Source organism: Oryx dammah, unplaced genomic scaffold (assembly GCF_014754425.2).
Source record: "Oryx dammah isolate SB20612 unplaced genomic scaffold, SCBI_Odam_1.1 HiC_scaffold_13, whole genome shotgun sequence".
NCBI lineage: Eukaryota > Metazoa > Chordata > Mammalia > Artiodactyla > Bovidae > Oryx > Oryx dammah.
Genome location: NW_024070197.1, coordinates 5823476 through 5835641, shown reverse-complemented (window position 1 = coordinate 5835641; position 12166 = coordinate 5823476). Strand labels below are relative to the sequence as shown.

At 41.7% G+C, this 12166-nt stretch overlaps 1 protein-coding gene across 1 annotated transcript in view; it reads right to left on the bottom strand.

Moving 5' to 3' along the window:
• Positions 1 to 2760: 2760 nt before the first annotated feature.
• Positions 2761 to 12166, bottom strand: part of LOC120872041 (zinc finger protein 677-like) — an 80646-nt gene continuing 71240 nt past the window's right edge. The window contains exon 3 of the mRNA XM_040252192.1: positions 2761 to 3375. Coding sequence (XP_040108126.1) covers positions 2858 to 3375 — 518 coding nt within the window. The 3' untranslated portion in view covers positions 2761 to 2857. The remainder of the gene's footprint in view (positions 3376 to 12166) is intronic.

The window sequence follows — 12166 nt, the reverse complement described above, 5'->3', positions numbered from 1 at the left end:
GACTCCCTTGTACGCCCAAACAGTCAATCTCACAGAACTGGACCAAGTAAAATGGATTGTACCAGAGGCAGGGGGATGGTGGGTCTGTTCACATACCGGGCTGACTCCGTGTCTATATGCATCAGTTTTTATCCGAATAGAGAGTTTTGTGTATTGGTGACTGTAATACCCAAAATCTTCTATCACCCTGAAGAAGCTATGTATGACTACTGGGCCAAGGAGACTATAGATCAGTTAGGGAAAAACAGAGTTAAGACAGAGCCTAACACAACCATCACGCTAGCAAACATGTTCAGTCTCGGGATTGCCAGGGCAGGGGACGAGAATAACATCCCTGACTATGCAAAATCAGGGATTCACTTCCCTACGAGCGGCAATAGATAAAGACATTACCCGTATAGAACAGTCAATCAGCCACCTTGAAGAATCCGTAACTTCACTGTCAGAAATGGTTCTGCAAAACAGAAGGGGCCTAGACTTGATCTCCCTACACCAAGGCGGATTATGTGCGGCCTTGGGAGAAGAATGTTGCTTTTATGCAGACCACACTGGGGTGGAGAGAGAGTCCATGGCAAAAGTGAGAAAAAGATTAGCACAGCAGAAGAGAGAGCAAGAAGCCCAGCAGGGATGGTTCGAGTCCTGGTTCCATCAATCTCCTTGGCTAACAACGCTAATTTCTACCCTACTCAGACTACTCATTATACTCCTACTCATTCTAACTTTTGGCCCATGTATTTTAAATAAATTAATAACCTTTGTAAAGGAACAAATTAGTACCGTTCAGGTAATGGTACTGAGGCAACAATATCAGGCAGTGTCTCAGAATGGAGAGGAAGATTCCTCTCAAGGATAAAAAGACAGGGGGGAATGTTAGGACCAAACAAGCACCATGACAGGCTTCAGGGGGCCAAGGTAGGCCTAAGTCTCCTTTACAGAGGGGCTGAGTTATTGCCAAGGAGGAGCTGAGATCATCCTCTGCCGGCGCCAGGACGCAACCAATCAGTGTACTCCCTGTAGCCTGGTCCAAGCTTATCAGGACAAGGATGAAAACCCCCTAAGAAAGCCCGTGCGTGCGAAAATCTAGCCAATTAGTAGATGCTAAGGAACCCTTGCAACCAATCCGCCCCTGCCAACTCCCTGTCTTTGTCTTAAACCTATAAATACTGCTGTAATTCAGGGCTCGGGGCCCTTGTTCCACTCCACTGTGCTGGATGTGACTTGGACTCTGGCTCGAGCTAGCAATAAATTCCCTTTTTGCATTTGCATTGCCGTGGATGTCTTGTTCTCTCAGTTCTGGGGATTGGGACCTTGGGCATAACAGCCACATAGATTACATTTATATGGTTTCTCTCCAGTATGCCTTCTCCAATGAATTACAAGTACTGACTTTCGAGTATAGCCACAGCCATATACTTCACATGTTTATGTTTCGCTCCAGTATGAAGGGTGTGATGAACTGTATACCTTGCTTTTCGACTAAAGGCCTTTCCACACACATCATATTTATATGGTTTCTCTCTGGTATGTACTTGCCAATGAACTATAAGCCTTGAATTTACACTAAAGGCCTTGCCACATACATCATATTTATATGCTTTCTCTCCAGTATGCATTCTCCAATGAATTACAAGTATTGACTTTCGAGTATAGCCACAGCTACATACTTCACATGTATATGGTTTCTCTCCAGTATGAACTCTCCGATGAACTACAAGCTTTGCATTTACACTAAAGGCCTTGCCACATAGATCACATTTCAATGGTTTCTCTCCAGTATGCATTCTCCAATGAATTACAAGTATTGACTTTCAAGTATAGCCACGGCCACATACTTGACATGTATATGGTTTCACTCCAGTATGAAGGGTCTGATGAACTGTACACCTTGCTTTTCGACTAAAGGCCTTTCCACACACATCACATTTATATGGTTTCTCTCCGGTATGTACTCTCTGATGAACTACAAGCCTTGAATTTACACTAAAGGCCTTGCCACAAACATCACATTTATATGTGTTCTCTTTGGTATGAATTCTCTGATGAATTAAAAATACTGACTTTTGAGTATAGCCACGGCCACATACTTCACATGTATATGGTTTCTCTCCAGTAGAACTCTCCGATGAACTACAAGCCTTACATTTATACTAAAGGCCTTGCCACACACATCACATTTATATGGTTTCTCTCTGGTATGAACTCTCCAATGAATTCCAAGGTGTGACTTTCGAGTAATGCCATCGACACATACTTCTCATGTATACGGTTTCTTTCCAGTATGAAGGGTCTGATGAACTGTACACCTCGCTTTTCGACTAAAGGCCTTTCCACACACATCACATTTACATGGTTTCTCTCCAGTATGAACTCGCCAATGATGTTGAAGCTGTGTATGCTGTTTAAAGCAGTGGCCACATACATCACATTTATATGGTTTTTCTCCAGTATGATTTCTCTCATGAACTCTAAGGGTCGATTTATCATTAAAAGCCTTACAACATATGTTACATTTATATGCTTTTCTTCCTGTATGGATTCTTTGATGTCTAGTCAGTTCTGCTGCTGCTGCTAAGTTGCTTCAGTCATGTCTGACTCTGTGTGACCCCATAGATGGCAGCCCACTAGGCTCTGCCATTCCTGGGATTCCCCAAGCAAGAACACTGGAGTGGGTTGCCATTTCCTTCTCCAATGCTTGAAAGTGAAAAGTGAAAGTGAAGTCACTGAGTCACGTCGAACTCTCAGCGACCCCATGGACTGCAGCATACCAGGCTCCTCTGTCCATGGGATTTTCCAGGCAAGAGTACTGGAGTGGGGTGCCATTGCCTTCTCCGAGTGAATTCTGAGTCCTGAAGAAAAGTTACGTTACACTCATTACAACTGTAAGTATTCTTCTTGTGTGCTTCCTGGTCTGGTACCAGTTCTGAGGGATGTATAACAGAACTCTCTTGTTTATGAGAATTGCCTTTATGGACACTACGAGTTCTCTGAGGTGGTAAACCTGAGGCGCTACAGTTGATATTCGCCACAACCTGACTACAGTCAGAAACTGTCCCTTCAGATTCACGTATCGGCAACTGATCCTGAAAGCTTGATCCATGCCTTTCAACAGGCTTATTTCCTGCATCACTTCTACCATCATGATCTCTTCTATCGGTGAGATTTTTGTTATGGGATATAGAGGTTTCTCTGTCATTTCTTTCATCATCTGTCCACAGAGACTCAAAATCATGCATATTTTTTCCTGTATCTTTCTGAGGAAATAATCTTCGATTTCATGGCTTTCGGCTCTTCCAAACACCACTCTTTGAAAAATTTCTTCTTTACCACTGTCTCCTTTTGCCTGTAATTTCTTGATCATATGTATTTGAGACACATCTACGAAATATAAAAACCATATGCATTCTATCAATTACAATTCATAAATTGTTTCATGCTGAGTACATGGTATTATACCAAAAGGAATATCCATGCCGAACAGAATTAGGCATCTTCCCAATGATGATCTTAAAAATGTTTGAAACACTAAACAAATAGAACTCTTTAAAAATCAAAGAGTAATCACATGTAATCCAAATTAATTTTAGGGTAGCCTAGCTTCAAAGATACAGTGAGAACATATTAATTTTTTCCAAACTCATGTCAGTTCTTAAAGAAAAGGGTATTTTTGCACCATGACTTCTAAACTCATTCTACTTGGTAGTAAACACACTGCTGTCTCATAATTGAGGAGAAAATAAGGCATACTGTACACACTTTATGCATACTTATACATGAGTAAATGGTAAAGAACAGACAGGGTTACATAGGTGACTTGGTAGTAAAGAATTAGCCTGCCAATGCAGGAGACATAGGATAGGGAGCTTCAGTCCCTAGGAGGGGGAGATCCCCTGGAGGAGGAAATGGAGGCACCGAACCATTTTTGCCTGAAAACAATTCCATGGATAAGGAGCTTAGCAGGCTACTGTCCATGAGATCACAAAGAGTCAGACAGAATGATTAACTGAACAAGCATTCATTAACAGGCAATACACTGCAATGGTAAATAATCCCAAAGAAGCACTATAACAAATAATGGAAAACATAAATAGCAGCTGACAACAGTTCAGGAAATTCCCTAAAATAATGGGGGAAAAAAAAAAAGAAAACTTTTCTAAATACCTCTTATAAATCGATCAGTAGATAGACGTATAGGCATTTTTGACACTGACAAGTTGTTCATGTCAATTACATTGTGTAATTCATAAAGACCATCATCTTTAAATAACAAAATATTAATAAATGAAACATTCTCGATGTGAAGAACAGTCATTCAGTACAGCAATTATTCCCTATTTATACAGTAACTTTAATTTACTCAGTTCATTGGTTCCAAGATACATGTCAAGGAACAAGCTTTGGGGCCTCCCTTCTGGCTCAGAGGTAAAGAATCCACCTGGTAATTAATGCACAAGAATTCCATGCCTCATCTGGGAAATTCCCTCATACATTGGGAGCAACTAAGCCTGTAAGCCACAACTCCGTGTTCCAGAGTTTGGGAGTCACAACTACTGTGCACAGGCATAGAGCCCACACACAGTAACAAGAGAAGGCATTAGAATGAGAACTCTGTGCACTGCGAGTAGAGAGTAGACCTTGCCTGCCACAAGTGGCGAAAAGCCCCTGAAGCAACAAAGACCCAATGCAACCAAAAATAAAAAACATTTTTAAAACGTAATGTATTGGTATGAAGAAAACCAATTATTATTTGAAAACCTATTAACCAGCATCAGAGACAACTCTCATAAAAATGAAAAGTAAAATAAAAACATACAAGATGTAAAGTAGACAAAGAGATGTCAGAACAAGCAAGACAGGAAGTAAATATATTCTTTAAGCAAAAGTAATCTTTGAGGCAAATTCCCTGGGTCCAGTTGTTAGGAATACGCACATACACTGGCGGGGGCACAGATTCCATCTAGGAATGGGGAACTAACACACAACCTGCCACATGGCACAGCGGGAAAAAAAAAAAAAAAAAAACAGTAACTTCTGACCTTTTCTGTAAAACAGGCAACATTCTATGCCACCTAACAGCACTAATTACCTCAGTTTTACAAATAAAGGTAGTGGATTCACAGGGTTCCTGTACACAACTCCAGGGAACATGAAAGTAAATGAGCAAAAGCAGGACTGAAACCGAGACTTACAGATTCATACATGCTCTGAACCATCAGGGCCCACTTGGGCAGAACAGAGGACAAAAAGTTACAATGAACTCCAGGAGTGTAAAAAGGAAACTTCAGATCAGACACAAGAACTGACCTGTGTAATTGTGTTACTCAGCCATCCCTCTTGGAAATCGTTTCCAAGGCACCAACAAGATAGCAATTCAGGTCCTGTCTAAGAGAGGACCTCAATTAATATCCACTGTCCTTACAGGTTTCCTGAGTTACAATCACAGAAGATCCAAACTACATTCCTGTTACACACACCCCTGAAGATGCGGCAAAAGTAGTAACAACAAGAACAGCTGAGGGCTCTGAACAGAAAGACAGGTTGAAGGGAGCTCTGTATAGGATCTGAGACACCAAATGCAATCAAAGAGCTGCCAGTCTTTCCCTTCTTTCAGAGAGGTCTCCCAAGTGCAGCAAATAGGAAGGGAACCAGGCTGGGTCCGAAATAATCTCTGGAGGTGTCAGCGCTGTTCTACACAGACCAAAAGGCAGGCATCTGATGGAACCCAGCACAGAAGGGGGACAAAGAGGAAATAGATGCCTTTGAAACACCTCATCACATGCTTCCCATAGTCAAGCAACAATACTGACAGGAGTCAAATGACAGATTGTTACAGATCATATAAAGACTTTGCCTTTGGGAACTCTTTTCTTGGAGGTCCACTTTGCATAAACTTTTTTTTTTCCTAATTAAATAATTTTCTTTATTTAGAAACAGCCACCTGTAAGTCAGACCTACTTTCTTTCTCCATAAAAAAATGTAATTTTCTGGTAGGACACTGATGGGCTCCATGTAAAATGTCTTGAATGTGTCATCTTCCCCTTTGCATTCCCTGAGATAAGAGATATGTGGGCTCCAGTTGAGGAATTTACACCCAACAAAAACAGGGTAAATACACTCATTCTCTAATCTCAGGGAATAATTATGGCAAGGACAAAGAAAGGAAAAAACCCTGTTTGTTAAGGGAGACACTACACATGCGCAGAAAGGCTGCTTGGAGTCAAAACTCACAGGATAATTCCAGGCCATAATGAGTCCTGCTCCTCCCAGAAGCCTTCGCTTTGAGATCCAACTTGGCTAAGGTGTGCATGTACACTCCAGGGAGGGTCCTGAGACAAATTAGCCAGGGCAAATAAACAAGGTGATTGGCCTGACGGAAGATGAAGACCCGGAAATGCCCCTTTGTAAAGAATCTACACTTCCCAAAGGCATCTCTCTCTCTCTCTGAGGTTGCCCATGTGCCTTGCCACATGTACTTTTCCTTTCAATAAACTTTGTCCTTTACTCTTTATCATCTGCCTCATCATCTGAATTTGTTCCTGACTAGGCAGGCCAGACTAGGGACCTTAGCCCTAAATGTTGGCTCCTGTGGTCCAAGGGTTAGGAGTCTCGATCTGGGAAATTAAGAACTTGCTTCCAGCTTCTGCTCGCTCTCATTCACTGCTATGAGCATCCCAAATCAATGTCATTGCTCATATCTTTTGTTACTAAAAACACAGATCTTACTTTCCTTAAGCAACCATGAACTGTCCTTTATATTAGCATTTTGTAGAATGGTGACCATAAATACCAGTGATAACTTCTAAAAACATTTGCTTTCTTATGGAGAACATCTCAGGGGAGCAGCAAACATATTAATAATCCAAAATCTCTTTAGTTTCTCTATGACAGGAAATTATCAGCAATCAGTGCCTATGTGTGTGCTAAGTAACTTCAGGCATGTACAAGTCTTTGCAAACCCATGGACTGTAGCCTGCCAGCTCCTCCATGGGATTCTCCAGGTAAGAATATGGAAGTGGGTTGCTGTTTACTTCTCCAGGGATCTTTCCCAAGCAGGGATTGAACTCTCAGTAATCAGTGTAATACAATAAAAGCATTACACAGTTTGATGACTCAACTCATGTCTTACTTAGATGAGCAAACAAACGTTTTTACTAGATATTTAATAGTGACTACTTCCCGGTTCATGTGCATCTGAAATTCATTTAGGTTAATTTCTTGTAACTGTTTGATTTGTAAGTGCTTAGTTTTTCTTTTTTAAAGCCAACGAAATTAGATCTCACTTACAAAGTAAACTCAGCAATATTATCCAAAAACAAAAACACACAGTGTGACATGCATAAATCCAGACACACAGATGGACAGACACCATAGTTTTCTGCTTGAGATTTAAAATGTCTCTTTGACCTTTTTCTTTGCCTTTGGTTTGAAATTCTAATTTGCCCAAGGTTGAGGCCTCAGGCAAAGTGGCTTATGTATGTCAACGACTTGATAAAGGTTGCCTGTTATGCTAAGCTGCTTCAGTCACGCCTGACTATCTGCGATCCCACGGACTGTATCCCGCCAGGCTGCTCTTTCCTTGGGGCTCTCCAGGCAAGAACACTTGGTGGGTTGCTTTTCCTACCTCCAGGGCATCTTCCTAACCCAGGGATCAAACCCACCTTTGCCACACTTGCAGGCAGGTTCTGAGTCATCTGGGATGCCATGGTAAAGGTTAACTTCAAGCTTTTTTCTAGGCTAGCTGTCTCAATGCGTTAATTGCTTTTAACTCCATATGCAAAAAGAACAGGTTGTGCACGTTCAAAGAGAAAAAAAAAAAATCATTTTAACCAGTTTTCTCCAGAGTCTAGAGAAAAGCACAGTTATCAAAAAACTTACCTTTCCTTTCCATAGTCATAGTTTTGTAGCTAAAATACAGATCAAATAGTGCTCAAGTTGACAGTGGAAACAACAGCAGATGGGGTGATAAAAATCTTGGATTGTCCTTCTGAGAAGATGGGGGTCTTGGATTGTTCAGAAGAAACTGAAGGGGAAAAGAAACTTCCTAGAGTGGCGGGCAGGAGTGGGGGAAGCTGGCCTAATCCTCTCCGGAGAGACAGGCGAAGTTAGAAGGGTACCAGCTGATGGAGAGGGAGACAGAGGGGTTGGGAGGGGTTTAAGGCCACAACAGGACAAAGAATGGAGAGAGAAAGGGCAGTGGGGGACACTACTGGGGCTGTGGGCTGGCTCAATAGAGAGCCGACTTAAAAAGTGAGGATTTGATCAGCCAAAATATAATTTTTACACTGTAATATGAACAAACATCCTCACTAATCGCATAATTATTTTTCCAGTAACGTCTCTAAGACAGTTTTAAATTCGTTTTATGTACCTCATGGTAGGAGAGAGGAGAATCCAGTCTCTCACCCAGCAGGGGAGATTCTTATCCTTTCTCAAGGGGCAAGAGTCACCAACATTCAGTAACTTCTAAGGGTTCAGCCCTGTTTAATTTACGGTTCCACTTCTCACACAATCCAGAGAAGATGATCCATGTATTAGCTAATGAGTAATAAGGTGAATTTTCCCATCTGGAAATAAAAACGTCATAAACCTTAATCTCTTGCTTCTAAAAGAGTGGTGCTTTGTCTCACTAATGCTGCTCACAGCGCCAATTCATGCCTTGCAAAAAGTTTTCACTTTTGTCTCAGGTTCCAAGGATTTGTTAATAGGCCATTCATTCTATACAAATAAATATTCCAATATTTATTAGAGAATTATCTAGCTGACTTTCAATATGCTAACTAATCCAACCAGTCCATCCTAAAGGAGATCAGCCGTGGGTGTTCATTGGAAGGACTGATGTAAGCCTTGTCTAACTCAATGAAACTAAGCCATGCCATGTGAGGCCACCCAAGACGGGTGGGTCATGGTGGAGAGGTCTGACAGAATGTGGTCCACTGGAGAAGGGAATGGCAAACCACTTCAGTATTCTTGCCTTGAGAACCCCATGAACAGTATGAAAAGGCAAAATGATAGGCTACTGAAAGGGGAACTCCCCAGGTCGGTAGGTGCCCAGTATGCTACTGGAGATCAGTGGAGAAATAACTCCAGGAAGAATGAAGGGATGGAGCCAAAGCAAAAATAATACCCACTTGTGGATGTGAATGTGACTGGTGATAGAAGCAGTAAAGATCCTGTAAAGAGTAATACTGCAGAGGAACCTGGAATGTTAGGTCCACGAATCAAGGCAAACTGGAAGTGGTCAAACAGGAGATGGCAAGGGTGAATGCTGACATTCTAGGAATCAGTGAACTAAAATGGACCAGAATGGGTGAATTTAACTCAGAAGACCATTATATCTACTACTGTGGGCAGGAATCCCTTAGAAGAAATGGAGTAGCCATCATGGTCAACAAAAGAATCTGAAATACAGTACTTGGATACAATCTCAAAAATGACAGAATGATCTCTGTTCCTTTCCAAGGCAGACCATTCAATATCACAGTAATCCAAGTCTAAGCCCCAACCAGTAACGCTGAAGAAGCTGAACAGTTCTATGAAGACCTACAAGAACTTTTAGAACTAACACCCAAAGAAGATGTCCTTTTCATTATAGGGGACTGGAATGCAAAAGTAGGAAGTCAAGAAACACCTGGGGTAACAGGCAAATTTGGCTTTGGAATACAGAATCAAGCAGGACAAAAGCTAATATAGTTTTGCCATGACAATGCACTGGTCATAGCAACACCCTCTTCCAAAAACACAAGAGAAGACTCTACACATGGACATCACCAGATGGTCAACACCAAAATCAGATTGATTATATTCTTTGCAGCCAAAGATAGAGAAGCTCTATACAGTCAGCGAAAACAAGACTGGGAGCTGACTGTGGCTCAGATCATGGACTCGTTATTGCCAAATTCAGGCTGAAATTGAAGAAAGCGGGGAAAACCACTAGACCATTCAGGTATGACCTAAATCAAATCCCTTATGACTATACAGTGGACGTGAGAAATAGATTTAAGGGCCTAGATCTGATAAACAGAGTGCCTGATGAACTATGGAAGGAGGTTCGAGATATTGTACAGCAGACAGGGATCAAGACCATCCCCATGGAAAAGAAATGCAAAAAAGCAAAATGGCCGTCTGGGGAGGCCTTACAAGTAGCTGTGAAAAGAAAAGCTTTAAACCAAAGGAGAGAAAAAAAAAAAAAAAGATATAAGCATCTGAATGGAGAGTTCCAAAGAATAGCAAGGAGAGATAAGAAAGCTTTCCTCAGTGATCAATGCAAGGAAATAGAGGAAAACAACAGAATGGGAAAGACTAGAGATCTCTTCAAGAAATACAGAGATACCAAGGGAACAATTCATGCAAAGATAGGCTGAATAAAGGAAAGAAATTTTATGGACCTAACAAAAGCAGAAGACTTTAAGAAGAGGTGGCAAGAATACACTGAAGAACTGTACAAAAAAGATCTTCACAACCAAGATAATCACGATGGTGTGATCACCCACCTAGAGCCAGACATCCTGGAATGTGAAGTCAAGTGGACCTTAGAAAGGATCACTAAGAACAAAGCTAGTGGAGGTGATGGAATTCCAGTTGAGCTATTCCAAATCCTGGAAGATGATGACGTGAAAGTGCTGCACTCAATATGTCAGCAAATTTGGAAAACTTAGCAGTGGCCTCAGGACTGGAAAAGGTCAGTTTTCGTTCCAGTCCAAAAGACAGGAAATACCAGAGTGCTCAAACAACCACACAATTGCATTCACTTCACACGCTAGTAAAGTGATGGACAAAATTCTCCAAGCCAGGCTTCAGCAATACATGAACCGTGAACTCCCAGATGTTCAGAAAGATTAAAAGGTAATATGTCAAAGTCAAGCATTCATGTTTAGCAAACAGGTCACACATCCCTGAGGAATTCCAGGCATGGGAGGAGCCAGATGTCTTGAGTATTCCTCTTTTGGGATTAAATGAAGGACATAGATAATGCGGAATGAGAACATGGTAGATAGATTAGGTTACATATCAATTAGGTGTTCAATTCAGTTCAGTCGCTCAGTCATGTCTGACTCTGTGAGACCCCATGAACTGCAGCACACCAGGCCTCCCTGTCCATCACCAAATCCCGGAGTCCATCCAAACCCATGTCCATTGAGTCGGTGATGCCATCCAACCATTTCACCCTCTGTCATCCCCTTCTGCCCCTGCTCTCAATCTTTCCCAGCATCAGTGCCTTTTCCAATGAGACAGCTCTTTGCATCAGGTGGCAAAAGTATTAGAGTTTCAGCTTCAACATCATTCCTTCCAATGAACACTCAGGACTGATCTCCTTAAGGATGGCCTGGTTGGATCTCCTTGCAGTCCAAGGGACTCTCAAGAGTCATCTCCAACACCACAGTTCAAAAGCATCAATTCTTTGGCTCTCAGCTTTCTATACAGTCCAACTCTCACATCCATACATGGAAAAACTGGAAAAACCATAGCATTAACTCTGCCTCTTATTATTCTGTAGAGGTTGGTCATAACTTTCCTTCCAAGGAGTAAGCACCTTTAATGTCATGGCTTCAGTCACCTTCTGCAGTGATTTTGGAGCCCCACGCCACCCCCACAAAAAAAAAATAAAATAAAGTCTGACACTGTTTCCACTGTTTCCCCATCTATTTCCGATGAAGTGATGGGACCGGATGCCATGATCTTAGTTTTCTGAATGTTGAGCTTTAAGCCAACTTTTTCATTCTCCACTTTCACTTTCATCAAGAGGCTTTTTAGTTCCTCTTTACTTTCTGCCATAAGGGTGGTGTCATCTGCATATCTGAGGTTATTGATATTTCTCCCAGCAATCTTGATTCCAGCTTGTGTTTCTTCCAGTCCAGCGTTTCTCATGATGTACTCTGCATATAAGTTAAATAAGCAGGGTGACAATATACAGCCTTGACATACTCCTTTTCCTATTTGGAACCAGTCTGTTGTTCCATGTCCAGCTCTAACTGTTGCTTCCTGACCTGCATACAGATTTCTCAAGAGGCAGGTTAGGTGGTCTGGTATTCCCATCTCTTTCAGAATTTTCCACAGTTTATTGTGATCCACACAGTCAAAGCCTTTGGCATAGTCAATAAAGCAGAAATAGATGTTTCTCTGGAACTCTCTTGCTTTTTCCATGATCCAGCAGATGTTGGCAATTTGATCA